Source organism: Canis lupus, chromosome 17, assembly GCF_003254725.2.
Source record: "Canis lupus dingo isolate Sandy chromosome 17, ASM325472v2, whole genome shotgun sequence".
Taxonomy (NCBI): domain Eukaryota; kingdom Metazoa; phylum Chordata; class Mammalia; order Carnivora; family Canidae; genus Canis; species Canis lupus.
The window spans coordinates 58,484,069-58,499,631 of NC_064259.1; the positions used below are offsets into that span (position 1 = coordinate 58,484,069).

The 15,563-nt window shown below is 39.7% G+C and overlaps 1 protein-coding gene across 2 annotated transcripts in view; it reads right to left on the minus strand.

Annotated features, from left to right (window-relative positions):
• Positions 1-942: 942 nt before the first annotated feature.
• The window catches only part of RNF115 (ring finger protein 115), a 70,526-nt gene continuing 55,905 nt past the window's right edge, over positions 943-15,563 (minus strand). For both annotated transcript variants that reach the window (XM_025453255.3, XM_025453256.3), the window contains 5 exons: positions 14,138-14,209; positions 12,893-12,965; positions 11,857-11,950; positions 8,833-8,948; positions 943-8,160 (listed from right to left, as the gene is read on the minus strand). In XM_025453255.3, coding sequence (XP_025309040.1) covers positions 8,029-8,160; positions 8,833-8,948; positions 11,857-11,950; positions 12,893-12,965; positions 14,138-14,209 — 487 coding nt within the window. In that variant the 3' untranslated portion in view covers positions 943-8,028. The remainder of the gene's footprint in view (positions 8,161-8,832; positions 8,949-11,856; positions 11,951-12,892; positions 12,966-14,137; positions 14,210-15,563) is intronic.

Below are 15,563 nucleotides of genomic sequence, written 5' to 3' on the forward strand. Positions count from 1 at the left end.
CCCTCCTCCCCCACACAGTAAAATAAAGCCAAACAAAATAAGAACACCAATTTTTTTGGAAGAAATTTTTATTTAACATTATAAAGAAGAGAGAAGAAACCAGCAAAGATAGGTATGCTAGGAAAAGACAGCCAGAGCCAGTGACTGACCTGGCATGAAAATGAAGAAATGGGGATCCCTGGGTGGAGCAGCAGTTTAGCGCCTGCCTTCGGCTCAGGGCGTGATCCTGGAGACCTGGGATCAAGTCCCACATCGGGCTCCCTGCATGGAGCCTGCTTCTCCCCCTCTGCCTGTGTCTCTGCCTCTCTCTCTCTCTCTCTTTCTGTGTCTCTCATGAATAAATAAAATCTTTAGAAAGAAAGAAAGAAAATGAAGAAATGGAGAGACCTTGGCATTCAAGAGCTTCCTCACAATGGCTGGACAAAGAGGAAGCTCTGTGTGCCCAGGTGCACAGAGCATAATCAGCTTCAACCAAGTACTTGTCAGCCTCTTTGGTCATATCTCTTTCCTTTTAAATAAATGCCCAGGGCGGTATCTGCAGCCTTTACTTTTCTCCTAAATTAATAAATCCTCTTCTTTCTATTTGGACAGATGACCTCTTGTCATAGTGAAATGCAGGCAGCAGGGGAACTACATGAATAAAGAAGTTAAGACCACAGACAATTTAACTGCACCTACAGGGCAAGCCATCAAAAGAAACAGACACCTTACCTGTGATACTTGGCCAGAACCTGCCAAATGTGGGAGCTAAGGTTTGTGGGAAGAGAGAGAGAAAAGGCTGAAAAAGATGGGTTAAGACCCCTATTAGTGATGGCACTGACCCTCAAACTAAGGACTTTTTGGGTTTTCTGCCTTATGGAGGTAAAAAAAGACTAGGTATAGAGTCAAAAAACACCTGGATTCAGTTCTGTGTCCTTGGACAAATGAAGTTTTGAGATGGTGTTTCTGTCTACTTATCTTTAAATGGTATCTTGACTACTCTATCTTCTGTTTCCCCAGGGTCACTCTAAGGATCCAATCTAAGACTCTAGATTTTAAACCCACAGCCATTTGAATTCCGACTCCAAAGTCTCCAAAGCTTTCTCCATTAAATTATGTTCACTTTAATCTTTCTCTGTTTTATGTATGTTTTGTGTTTCCAACTAAATTTTAAGCTCATATGGGTGGAGATGTCTTTTGCTTTTTACTATTCAAAGAATCTTCTGAAATTTCTCAACATTACACAATCACTGGAAGTCTCACAAAGAAGCCACATCCTACTATAGAAAAGGTTTCGTCCATTGTGCTACACTAATTATAGTTCACACATAAAAATTTGCAAAAGGATACATGATCACTGTTCAAGCTTATTAAGACATTCAAGAGCATTAGACTATTAGCTCTGACTTGAACTAAGCAGAATAAACAAAGCAACAGTTAGTCAGAAGTCCCATTTCTAAAGAATTTGTTTTATGTATTCTGCTTATCTCAAGACTTGGTTAAGCAGAAATGTGAAATACTTATATCCCGGCTTTAAAAATTATTGATACCACTGATTTCAAATAAGCCTACAAATTTCCATGCAGGTAAGTTTTCTGAACACATGTCTTAACCTTAACCCATATGAGTGATTCACAACTCACACATGGAATTTGAACCTCTGTGGCATGGAGTTATCACAAGGAATCTGTATAAGCACTATTGTTAATCTAAATAAATATATCAATATTTCTTACAAATATTTATATACTATATTTCAACTGGATGCAGATTATGGTGTTCCTGGATAAAGACAAATTGATTTAAAAGCATTACTGAAGGATGCCTAGCTGGCTAATTTGGAAAAGCATGCGACTCTTGATCTTGGGATCATGAGTTCTTGGGCTCCAGGTGGGGTGTAGAGATCACTTAAAAAAAAAAAATTCCTGAAATCACAGCAGCTTTCTGTTGTGTATTTTTTCATCAAAAGATACTAAAAATATACCTATCATCCTATTGTGAGGAGTCTAGTAATTTTTGGACCTTGAAAACAGTACACCTTATTAGAAAAAGTAAAGGACCACACGCCTACATCCCATGAGTCACAGATATCCAGCTGAAAGAAGAAAGACAATAAACGCAGATTCTACTTCTGTGGACACCAACTAAGTGCAATTTGGCAAAACTTCATAAAGTTTATATGCATATAATCTTACAGTTGAATGCCTATAATTCCATATATCTGGCAGGTATGAGAGATCAAAACCTCATGTCCTTTGGTTAAAACAAGGGATCTACCTGGATCCTAGATAATATCTCCAGTTGTACACATTGTATTCTATACATTGTACTTTAAACCCCTGGAGCAGTCCTGTGGTTCCCAGCCTGGGTGCTAAGATGCTGACATTACTGTTTCCTACAATTTCAGCCCACAGGATGGCCACTTGGGATATGTTCTCTTAACTTCCTGCCTCAGAACTTATGTGAGACTCATTCTGGAAACTCTCATTAATAGTACACTCACCAAACTCCCAAATCTCTGTTGGTTTATTCTGATGAACAGCACTTTTATCCTCCAATCTCCCCATCTCAGAGACTAAAGAGGGCTTTCCCTCTCATGCTACTATCTGCTTCTGTGGTATAATTAGTTGACCATAAATACAATTATCTATTTACATATTTTCTAGATAAGTGGAATTATAGGCATTCCACTCTTAGATTATATACACATAATATTTGATTATATACATATATATTTATATATAATTATTAGACCTCTCACAACATGATAGTTGTATTTTTGGTACCTTTGGATAAAAAAATGCGTAACAAAAAGCTGCTGTGATTTCAGGAATGCTTTTTTTTTTAAGTAAGTTTTTCTTTTTTTAAGTAATCTCAAACTCATGACCCCGAGATCAAGAGTAGCATCACCCCTGCTCCTCCTTCTCCTAAAATCTGTCTTCCTTCACAAATGTCAGTGGCCTGCCTAGATCAGCTCTAAAAACCAACTCTGAAGAGCTCCTCCTTTCCAAAAGCCCCAAAGGCTGTTCTGCTGTTGTTTAAAACAGATACAAATTAGGATTCCCTCCTCATTCGTTTTTAAGACTGACATATTTAATTTGTATTCCTTGAGGAAAGAGCATGTAGACACTAGAGTGAAAGAAAATGAAACATGCAGGTCAAGAGAGAAGTTAATTTGATAACAATAATTTATAAAAAAAATTAAAAAGCAATACATAGTTGTATTTATGTTCAACTAATTATACTACAAAAGCAGAGGATGATGGTTATCCTCAAAACCATTTTTTTTCTCAACACTTAGAAATGACTAGGCTTTTACCTCCAGTGAATCCCTTAGCCACACACCATATAGCAGGGTGTCTAGTTGGCAGCAAAGCCAACAATGCCTCATAACAGACAATTATGGAAACATAAGGGTCTGAGGTATATACAGTAAGAGACTCAGACTGAGACTCCAGCCCTCTGCTGTACCTACTAACTTCATCTCAGTGGCTACTATATCTTTCTTCCTCTACTGTGAAATATGCATATGTGTTGTGTCCCTGGACACATACATATTCACACACATGAATGTGGAATACAAAGACACAAACGGGAATTTTTTTTTCCTATTAGCTATTAAACCAAAGTGAGAGCTGTTAGGAAAAAGAAACAATTTCTTCCCCAGAAAACTTTCTTCTAACTTGAAAATTAATTATTGGACCAGTGAGAGTACTGTTCAAAGAAAACAACTAATAAGCACTTGCTCAACTGTTGAAAATGTTGACAACTAATATTTATAGTAAGCTAAGGAAACTATTTAATTTACAGCCATCCCTACATCTCCTATCTAGAGTAATTCCTTTTTCTTACAAATTAGAACATTGTAAGGAAAAGTCCAGGAGCTACAGCAACAGGGACAAAATGCCATTTTGGATTTTCCATGTTTCCCAGCTTTTCAGAGAACTGGCAGTAGGAACTTTGAGGGAAAATGAATTTTTAAGGCCAGAATTATTCTTTCTCTCTGCTCCCGATTCAGTAGCTTAGAAATTTTAAAGATGTTGGAAATCTCAGCTTCACCACTCTGTTCTTTCCACCTAATACCCCAGTCTGTCCAGCTGGATTACCCATATGAACCTGAGTTAGACTAATCTGAAACTACCTGAGAAGCAATGGTCACTTGGAAGCCAGCAACAAGTTGCCCTATATCACTTTCCCCAACTTCTAAATTTACCAATCTCTAGGAGGTTTCTCCTAGTTACGTGCTAACAAAATAGTTTTCTTCCCTCTAATTTCAAATTATAGTGGACAAAGGGAAGATAAGACAAGACATTCATGAATAAGAAAACAATCTGTTGGGGAATCCGGGTTGTTCATTCAGTTAAGCGCCCAACTCTTGATTTCAGCTCAGGTTGTGATCTCAGGGTCATGAGATTGAGCCCCACATTGGGCTCCATGCTGCATGCCTGCTTGAGAGGTCTCTATCTCCCTCTCCCTCTGCCCCTACCCCTGCTCCTATGTGTGTGCTCTTTCTGTAAAAAAAAAAAAAAAAGAAAGAAAGAAAGAAAAAAAAAGAAAGCAATCTGTTTAGCTCTGCATACCCAAAGGCCTTTTATTTTGAATGTAAAGGCCTCAAGTATAAGGGCTCAAGATCTGAAATTGCAATTGTTTCTTATCCTCTTTGACAATCAGGGAGAGTTAAATCATCTCTCTTTTGAATCCTGTTAAGGCTCCAGATTCCTGAGTCTGTAAACCTTCCAACTCTAAAGGAATGAACACCTGAAAAAATCCAGGCTATGCAGACCTTTGCCTTGAGCGCTATATCTAAAACTTTGAAACATTTAAAAGCAAGACATTCCTAGAAATAAACTCAGCCATGTTCTGATGTTAGGTCAATGAATCTGCAATGTTTCCTCCTAGAATGGGAGGCATCTCAGACTTCCAGGTTAATATAGGTTAATTAAAGAAGAAATATAGGTATATTCCACACAGCAAATTGGACCTCGTTCCCGTATACATTTCTCCAACCTTTTAACCCTAGTACTAAGGTCTCTAAGCAGAGCAGACATTTCTCATAGAGACACACTGTTTATTTGGCAAAACTTAAGTGGAATGGGTATCACTCTGCTGTATGCATTTCTATTTCTTCTCCTGTATTGATTAATTTTATGTGTCAACTTGGCTGGACTAAGGAGCACCTAAATATTTGGTCACAGATTATTTTAGATGTCTGTGATATGAGGATATGTTTGATAAGATTAACATCTGAATAGGTAGACAAATTAGAGCAGATTGCTCTCTGCAATGTCAGTGGGCCTCATCCAATCAGGTAAAGGCCCAACTAGGAAAAAATATGACACTCCAGCTACCAAGGGAGAACTCCTTTTGCCTGGTTGAGTTAGGACATTAGTCTTTTCTTGCCTTTGGACTCAAACTAAAACACTGGCTTTTCAGGGCACCTGAGTGTCTCAGTCAGTTAAGCATCTGCCTTTGGCTGAGGTCATGGTCCCAGGGTCCTGGGATCAAGCCTTGCATCTGGCCTCCTGCTCAGTGGGGAGTCTGCTTCTCCTGCTCTCTAATGCTCTCTTTCTCACTCAAATAAATAAAATATGTATTTTTAAAATACTGGTTTTTCTTGGGTCTCAAAACTTCTACCAGTTTTTGGATTGGAATTTATACCACTGGCTCTCCTAGTGCTCAGGCCTTTGGAATCAGACTAGAACTACACCATAAAGCTCTACTGGCTGGTTGACTGAAAAATCTTGAAACTTCTTAGCCTCCATAATAACACAAGTTAATTCCTTATAGTAAGTCTCTTTACACAGACAGACACACACACACACACACACACACACACACACACACACACTCTCTCTCTCTCTCACCTTATTGCCTTATGGATTCTGTTTCTCTGGAGAACCCTACTATATTCTTTAACTTAAATTAAAACCTGGAACTCCCAAGATGCCTCCTAGGAAGAAACACTATAGAATCATTATGTGGAAAGGGTACAGGAAACAGCAAAAGGAGCCTCATGTCCTCTATTAGAGCACAAAAAAGTGAAGAAAATTTCAAATAACTGAGACTGACACTATTTGCCATTCTGTGTATTGAAAAGGTAACTCCCTATCTAGTACTTTGCTTCTGACCTTTTGTGAAGCTATTCAGATCTGTTCTAGTTCTCTAGCTTTCTAGTTGTAGTAAAAATACAACCGTTTGTCCTGACATCTCCAGACTCTAACAGGGAGGGAATAATTTCCAGCTGTCGTAATTTTCTGAGACAGTAGACACCCTTCTACTTGAAAACTATAATGTGCTCCAACTTCAGCACGGCCTTTCGCCATTTATGTAGTGGCCACTAAATATTCAGAATATACCTCTCACTCTTCCCAAGCTTCTTGATCTCACCCCACCCCCACTCCCACTAAAAACCAATGTGTAGTTTTGGGCTACACATCAATACCCATAGTAAATAGCTCACCTTCTCCTAAGAAACAATCTCTGTGGAGGTATAACATGAGAGGCAGAGGAGAAAACATCCTTTATTCCCTCTGGTGCCAACATGAATCACACCTTATGGTCACAACTTTAGAGGCAGGCTGTTAATTCAGCAAGCCACTCTCCCCTTTCTTTCTTCCCTCCCCTATTCCTTTATCCTCTACCAAAATACAAAGATATCTCTAACCCCTTTCCTCACCCCCAAAACCTGTATGATAGTCAACAAAAACTGAGGAAAGACTCCTAGTCAAGAAAGAGACTCACCAAAGAGTGGCCTTTTTGTTCTAATCATTCCAAACTATGAAGGGCTGATGTGACCAGAAAAATGGTGTCCCCTGTTACCCTCTATGGTACGCTGACAGTGGTTATGTGTCCCCATCATTTCCTTTTGAGACTTTGAAGTTCCAACAACATTCTTGATCTTCTTCATTTATTCAACTTTAAACACTTAAATGCTTCAAAGAGCATGTGCATGTGCAATGAGACACTGTTAGGCTGAAAATAGAAGGCCCACCTCTCCAAGGCCAAGCTGTTTCAGGCATGATCACAAATAATCAATTTGATTCCAAGTACAACCAGAACCAAGCAGAACAGAAAGATTTCAGAGATGATAAAAGGGCTTAAAAAATTAAAATGAGACAATGTGAAATCTCAATTCCCGAAGATGAATGAATTACTAAAAACAGTAAACTAAATTGGCTGTAGAAGCAGTAATGAAGTAATTCTATTTCTAAGGGAAATTATTTTAAGGTCTCCATGACAAAAGGCAGTAAACAATGAGTCGGGGGTCATTAAAAAAACTTCAGAACCAAAGATTTCAAATATCTATCCTTCTGTGCCTGTATGCTCCCCAACTCATTTCTAAAAAGGAACCAGAATCAGATTCCCACCAACATAAGATTCCTAAGATGTGTCATGTTAGCTTCTGCAGAAAATGCACCTTGTGAAGTAGTCTTTAAAAATTAAAATGAGAAAACCAAAGAGTACAATGATCAGCCACTTTCTCCTCCCCATTGTAATTTTTCTTTGATTTTCTGAGGATTCAAACAAAACAAAATCATTAGTTTCGGATTTCTGAATTAATCTGATCTTGCTTTGTGGCTAATGTGGCCAAGAGTAGATGCTTTTGTACAATTAAAACAGAAAGACTTTAAACAGCAGGACTTTAGGGCTGTGGTTCCACTGCATCTACTATAAAATACACAAATGGTAGGCTGGAGGTTAGAGAAGGAGGTGGAAACATCCACTACAAGAGAACATGACAGATAGTGGGACCCTAGCTAGACTTTAAGGTAAAGTGATTCTATTCTGGCAGGGGAAACCCACATAATCAAGTTTCACACTTATAAAAGTATCACTCTGAATTCAGGAATAAGAGGCATTTGGTTGTAGATACAATTCCATCTGCAGATACTAACTTTAAATTTAGAGAAGAAAAACACTCACTGCATTAATATTATGGGTTGGGGTTTCTTATGCAATTCCTAAATCCACCTACTATTTTTTTGTTTTGAAACAATTGACAGCTGTGATAAGACTACCACAGCCCTGGCTCAGATGCAGGCTTTAGCTTCAGAAAGTCCATCGGTCATGTAGCTGGCTGTCACTGCTATATCTGTTGCTTGCAGAGGCCTCAGAGCTCTGGGTTTGCCGAGTAGAGTCCTCACCATTTAAGCTCTTCCTACATACAGGACATGTGTCATGCTGAAACAGAAAGATATCAGTCTATATAATTAGCCTGACCTGAGACCTGTAGGAGCTAAACACTTAAGAAACTCTGAGAGCTGGCAGGTGGAAAAACAAAAAGGGCACATATTCTCACACAGTGCACACTGGGCTCAAAGGTGTAACATTAGGACATCTTCCAAACAGAACTTTAAACAGAAATGACAGAAAGAATTCTAGGCCAGCAACTTAACAACAGCTACCACACATCACCAAATAGAACTAATCAGAAACAGTGACCTGAGATGGTCTATAGTAGTGGTCAGCAAACTTTCTATGAAGAGACTGGTAATAAATATTTTAGACTTCACAGGCCATACCACCTGTGTTGCAACCACTCAACTCTGATGACACAGCACAAAAGTTGCCACAAACAACTGTAAACAAATGACCATAGCTGCGTTCCAAGAAAACTTCATTTACAAAAACAAGCGGCAGGCCCAAGACCTGTAGGCTATGCTTTTGTAACCTCTTGTTAGAGAAGTTCCAAACATACAGTGATGATCTAAAAACTGTTAATGGTGCCAGTAGGAATTAGCCAGGAACTAAAATCTGCTCTGCTTGTCTCTATTAACCCCAAACCATCCCCACACTGCCGAAGCTGTGACTGGCAGAGATGGCCTATCACACATGACAGCTGTCTATACTCACCAGTTCTAACCATGGTACGATACAACTGCTGTGGAAGAAGTGGTTGCAGGGTAACTGCCGGACTTCCTCTTCAACTGTGTAATCTTCTTTGCACACTGGACACTCTAAACCCATATCTGTTGGAGGAGGAAATGCCTTCTAAAGTGAGTGAGCAAAAAAGGAAGAAAAAACCAGTCCAGTGTCTTTAACTTAAGTAACATGTAAAGAAAAAACAGAAAGCGCATCCTAGGTGGAAGAGGTAGAAAGCACAAATTTTATTTCAAAATGGGGGAGGAGGTGATAGCAGACAGGGACATGAATGGGCTTTAATTCATTAAGGCCTACACAGAAACTACGTAAGGCCTACTTTTCAATGTCAAGACTTGGAAAAAAAAATAAATTGGGGCTTAGATATCTATTAAGTAAAACAGGAAAAACATCTTCTCAGACATGTGATAGCCTTTTGGCAGTTTCTACATAGAGTAAATACAGGCAATCCATCCACCACAACCAAGGGACACTTCATGGCAATCTTAGCAGTTCCCAATCAGCGTCTCAAGCCACTTTTACCCTGCTATTTTCCCCATTTCACCTCCTCTTTCAGTGTGGTTATCCTAAAGCCCTCTGTACAAGTTAATTAAAAGCTGTACCAGGGGGATCCCTGGGTGGTGCAGCGGTTTAGCGCCTGCCTTTGGCCCAGGGTGCGATCCTGGAGACCTGGGATCGAATCCCACGTCGGGCTCCCGGTGCATGGAGCCTGCTTCTCCCTCTGCCTGTGTCTCTGCCCCTCTCTCTCTCTCTCTCTCTCTCTCTCTCTCTGTGACTATCATTAAAAAAAAAACAAAAAGCTGTACCAGGAGGTGGTGCTATAGAACTGCAAGCTCAAGGATAGCTTAGGCTCCAAGTCCAGAGACAAGAAACACTCTGTGAGGAAATGGCTACAAATTAAATTGGGAGTATGAGGCAGCAAAGTCTGGTTTCCCAAATCTGGCTAATACCAGCTAGTGTCTGTCTCCAGTGGCCAGGACATGCTATGTACCCACAGCAGTCAAGGACTTGGAGTAGGGCTATACTTAATAGATTTACTCCTTCCTCTCCACTTTTCCCTGACACCTTTACCTAAATTCTAGCTTTTATTTCTTATGTCTGGTCTACTGGAATAGCCTTCTAGGTAGTATTCTTGACCTTAGCCTTCAGCCCTCCAAATTTACCTAAGCTTTGAAACCAGCTAATTCTCCCTAATATTGGCTTTACAGAAATCCTCAGCTCATCTTTACTTGGATTCCCAGCTGGTACCTCAAAATCAAAAGTTCAAATTTAAAATAACACATCACTTCTGTACACAAACCAGGGCCCACTCACAATTCCCCAACCCCTGATAGATGGCAGCACAAGCGCTGTAATTCCCAACTGTGAAACCTTAGAGTCCTCTTTGACCCTTTTCCCTCCTTTATCCTATTATGCAATCAATGACAAAAGCCTTTCTTCAAAGCGACATTGAGCCTACACTTCCCTGTTAGCACTGCCACCATCACCTGCGCCCCACCTGGATACTGTAGCAGCCCCTTAAATCTCTGTTTCGGCTTTTTTTGCCTTCCAATCCATTTCAGGCACTACCTCCAAACTAATGTTCCCTAAAGACCAACTAAATTCCCTCAATCCTCCACTTGGGGAGCTATGAAACTTGCCTCCTATCTAAAATATCCAGCCCTAACTACTGTGCCAATTTCAAGGTCCACTCAGACAAGGCCCAACCCTTCCTAACCAGTCATACCTCCCACTACTCCTAAACCAGATTCTATTTCAGGGCTAATAAAGTCACTCTCCTTATACCTGATTCAGATACCATGTCCATGCTGGTATACCATGATACCAGCTCCAAAGGGTGAGCATGTCAGCTCACATTGGTTCATACTTACCCTTGAATAGAATGACCTAAGATGGCTTATCTTGTCTTTAAAATCTTCTCTAACTTAAACTGGAATTTGTGGGGGAAGAAACTCTTAGTTCAAAATAATGTTCCTTGTTATTAAATTCCTTCAATGCTTAAAAATAAGATAATATCTATATCTAAAGTACCTAACTGTATCTGACAGAGTAAATATGAGACAAATTCCCAGCCTCCTACTTTTTCTCTTTCTCTGTATCACCTGCTCAATACTTTTTTAAATACTGTTTTCTCTAATCATCTAGTTGAGTTTTGCTTCCCCTGGTAAGATCTTCAAGAAATCAAGTCTTATCTTGTACCTCTTTGTTTCCTGCATGGCACCTAGAAAAAGGACATGGTGGCTGTTGAGGAAATAACTTACTTGCTGATAAAAGAAATTCTCAGCTTTTAACATCTGCAGGCCCCTAGACCCCCAGGGAATCTATATACTTTAACATTTACCAAGATCAAAATGACCACAAAACCTCAAAGCATGAGCTCTATTTCTGCTCTGAGCATATACTGTACATCTGCTTTGTTAAAAATAATAATAATAATAATAATAATAATAACCAAAAAGGAGCATCCCAAACATAAGGATAAGGAAAAAAAATTCCCTTGTTCCCGTAAGCTTCAAGTCATATAGAGATAAAGTATGTAACTTTCTGAACTGTCCTTTGCTATATTTAAAAAACAGGGGTGTCTGGCTGGCTAAGTCAGTACAACATGCAACTCCTAATATCAGGATCATAAATTCAAGCCCTATGTTGGGCATGCAGCCTATTTTAAAACCAACAAACAAAACATATATAACCCTTCACCAAATGGTCTTTCCCTGGAGCTCTTTCTTCTTTATGAAGATTGTGCAACCTGGCAACTGTCTTAACTTAGGCTTGAATAAAACTCTCTTCCTTTCTCTTTGCAATTTAAAAAAAGGTTTATCCACTTTGCATCAACATGACTAACCCTAATGAAAAGGTAGACACCTTCCATATATGACATCTAGGTAGAATTTTAGGAGTGCTAAAGCTTCACTTGAAGATCTGCAGTATAGGAAGGTGCTGGAATTTTTGAATAGAGATCAGAAGTTAACAGAGTAAGAATAGAAATGAACTTACCAACTTGTTCCTGAGTTACTGTCACTGTTGGAAGAGATGTGATCTTTTCCTTGTCAGCTGGGGGAGGCCCTGTGTTTTCCAGTTGTCCTAAAAGCTACAAAAAAGGAAACAGAAAAAGAAGAAGTGGCAGATATCCCACTATCCCTGGGGAGGGAGCTGCTCCAGCTGAGAACAAACAATGCATATATTAGAAAATGTTAGTTGCTCTTACTTCTGCAAAGCTCTGAGAGGCTTGGGTTTCCCCTTTCCTGCTGCCACAACTCTCATAATTCCTTTACAATTTCAGAGTGACATTCGTAAAAGTCTACAGACAAACCTATCATTGCAAGGCCCACCTCCAGGCATAAAGCAACTTCAGAGGCAGCAAAAAGGTTGTGATGTCAGGAATAAAACTACAACCGAACAAAAGGTAATACTTAATTGGTCTAAAAACTTCATTCTGCTAGAAGAAAAAAAAAGGTGGAAGTATGGAAAGTAGCATAAAGTAAGCCAAGAAATAGGTAAATTACTGCCTACGAGAAGATTTGGATATAAATGACATGCTTTCTATTCTCAGCATTCCACAAGGGAAATGAAAAACCAATTAAATTAAAATAAACATAAATATGTGGAAGCAATTATATATGGCATGGGAATACCTTTTTCTCTGCTTCCTTCCCCTACTTTGCTCCATCTAGCAGAAATCCCTGCTTCAACATGTGAGGAGACCCTCCTTTTTTGTGTAGCATCTATTAATAGGATCCTCATAGGACTGAACAAGAGGTCAAAAATACAAAATACTGTTTGTTATAGGAGAAGTCTTCCCTTCTCTGGAGGTGAAGCCGTCTCCTAGAAAGTCCCTAGGACCTAAAAGGTACACGGATGCTGAACTAAACCCCATAAACCGTTTATCCCCTCAGTAAAATCGAAACCCACAAGCTCAAAATATTAGAGAAAGCAGAGTGACTGCCATTTTAGAAAGTAGCAGAAGGAAAGCAGGAAGCCTGTGGAGCCATGAGACACACTGAACAGACACCCTCAAAAGGCAGCTCCTCACCTGGGTTACAATGGCATCAAGCCCTGTCTGACCCCAGGCATAGTCCCCAGGGTTGGAGTGCAGCATCCCGCTCCTATACATGAGATGAGACAGACAGCATTAGATAGAGTGATCAGGCTCTGCCTTACACCACAGAAAAAACTGGCAGATCCTGTTCTCTCTCAGAGCTGGAAAGTCACTAGTTCCCTAAAACCAAGTAGCAAAGAATTAAGGTCAAACAGTCTCTTATCCAGAAGCAGTCTCTTATTCTCTTAAGTAAGGAATTTTTACTTAATCGAATAGAACATAAAATGTGAAGCTACCTAAAATACCACATGACACACCAGAGCAAAAAGAGTGACTCATTGCCTATTGGCTAAGAAAAGTTTGTCTTCTCTGTGCCCACTTACAGTAAACATAGATGGAGCTGCTTTTTAAGGAGAGTTTTCCCTTTGTGACTGGCCAAAATCTACAGCAGACTTCCCTCATTCTAAGAGGCTGCCCATAGTCCTGGACAATGAGGAGCTTTCAAGTAGAGAAATAGCCACAGAAGTCTGATAGCAACTTAGAGCAATTACAAAAGGGACTTGGCAATGTCACTTTCTGGAGCTGCCGGTGCACTACCCTGGATGACAGATGTCCAGACTCTTTGGCTGGAATATGTTAAAAAGAAACAAGAGGCTGGAAAATAGGGTAACTGTGTGGGAGGACTGAGGTCCCTGTGAGCAAAGGAGACTTCTGGGGCAGAGTCAGAAGTGGCATGTAATTGTTCAGACAAGAGGAAATTCCATCTTAACCCCTTCCCTACTTAAGTGTCACTCTGATACTGAATTACAGCCTTTGTTTCTTCTGACAAACCTTCTTACTTTGAGAAAAGGAAGTTAAGCAATATGTTTTTAATTTCAGAAATTCTTAAGGAATACAATCTTCCCATATGATCTACAGAAGAAACCTGCAAGTCCAGATACCAGGCGTGGTGGGGACCATCTCATTCCCCTCTCAACACAACTCTCAGACCAGAATATGAACCAAAACCAACACATCCAGTGCCGAGACATCCTGTGGGACTAGGATGGCCCTCAGGAGACTGAACAATAAAAGATAAGTTCTGATTAAGTTTGGGCTCAGCAAATAAAGACAATCTAACACTCTGCCAATCAAACTGTTATACTCACCTATGTAGCTCTTGTTCTTTCTTGCAATGGTACAGATACCTAAAATGCTGCTACTCCAGCAAAGTAAGACAGAGGGTAATTAGTTACTTACCAGGAAAAAGGATGTGAGGATCCAGGAATTGCAGAATTTGCAAAGAATCCTGCAAAGATCTGTTGAATTATTCTGTTGGAGGAAAAAACAATTAGGTAAGACAACAGACCAATGACAGTATTCTACAGATATATACAGCTGGCCAATCACCAACTCCTTCTCCAAACCATCCATGGGTTTTCAATGACCATTATACAGTAGATAACACCAGAAATCAGTCAGCTACCTGGTAAAGTGCTATTTTGCTATTATGGCTATCTTCTGAGCTCTGTGATCTTATGTATTAATAGATTTTTTGGCTTGAAAGGGACCTGATTACATGGTGTAGTTTTCAAACTATGTTCCTTGGATCTCTGGCAGCAACACGAGGCTGCGATCTGAGCCCATCCTGTAACAACAGTAGTTCCATTTTCATGTGTTTTACACATTGGGTTTCTGTGTAAGATACTATTCAAAGAGCCCTTTAAAAAATATTTTTTGAGAATAATTCCATTTTACTCACATTCATCAACGTGCTCTATTGGCCCTCAAAAGATGTTTCAAATGCCTATAACACAAACTCATTCAAACACATACACACCTGACACTTGTCACTCTGAACACTTAGGATGGCACATCTACCCAGTCCTTTATATTAGGAAGTTGATCTTTGTTACCCAAAGAGATAATGGGCAAAAGAAAAAGACTGAAGAGGGTGCCTGGGTGGCTTGGTTGGTTAAGCTTCTGCCTTTGGCTTAGGTTATGATCCCAGGGTCCTGGGATTGAGCCCTGCTCAGTGGGAAGTCTGCTTCTCCCTCTCCCTCTGCCTCTCTCTCTTGTTCATACTCACTTTCTCAAGTAAAAAAAAAAAAAATTTTAAAAAGGACTCTTTGTAAAAAAGAAAAAAAAAAGACAAAAAATGTTTCTCCTAGATCTCTTTGTTTTGTGAATGATAGGCATTTTCTCCAGCTTTATTGAGATATAATTGACATGATACATACTTTTAACCCCCTGGTTCCCACTTATCAGGCCAAGCAATAGAATAGTGGCAGTAGCCAATATTAGACTCTCTCTATTCCTAAAATTCAACAGTAGCTAACTAGACTGTGTGTTTTAAAATATGTCCACAGGGATGCCTGGGTGGCTCAGAGGTTAAGCGTCTGCCTTTGGTCTGGGGCCTGATCCTGGAGACCTGGGATTGAGTCCCACATCGGGCTCCCTGCATGGAGCCTGCTTCTCTCTCTGCCTGTGTCTCTGCCTCTCTGTGTGTCTCTCATGAATAAATAAATAAAATCTTAAAAAAAAAATAAAAAAAAATATGTCCACAAATTATTTTATGATCCTCCTTTGAGTATAGGCTGGCCTTAATGACTTTTTTTTTTTAATTGAGGTATAATTCACATGAACATTAGATTAGTTTCAGGTGTACAACATGATTTGACATTCA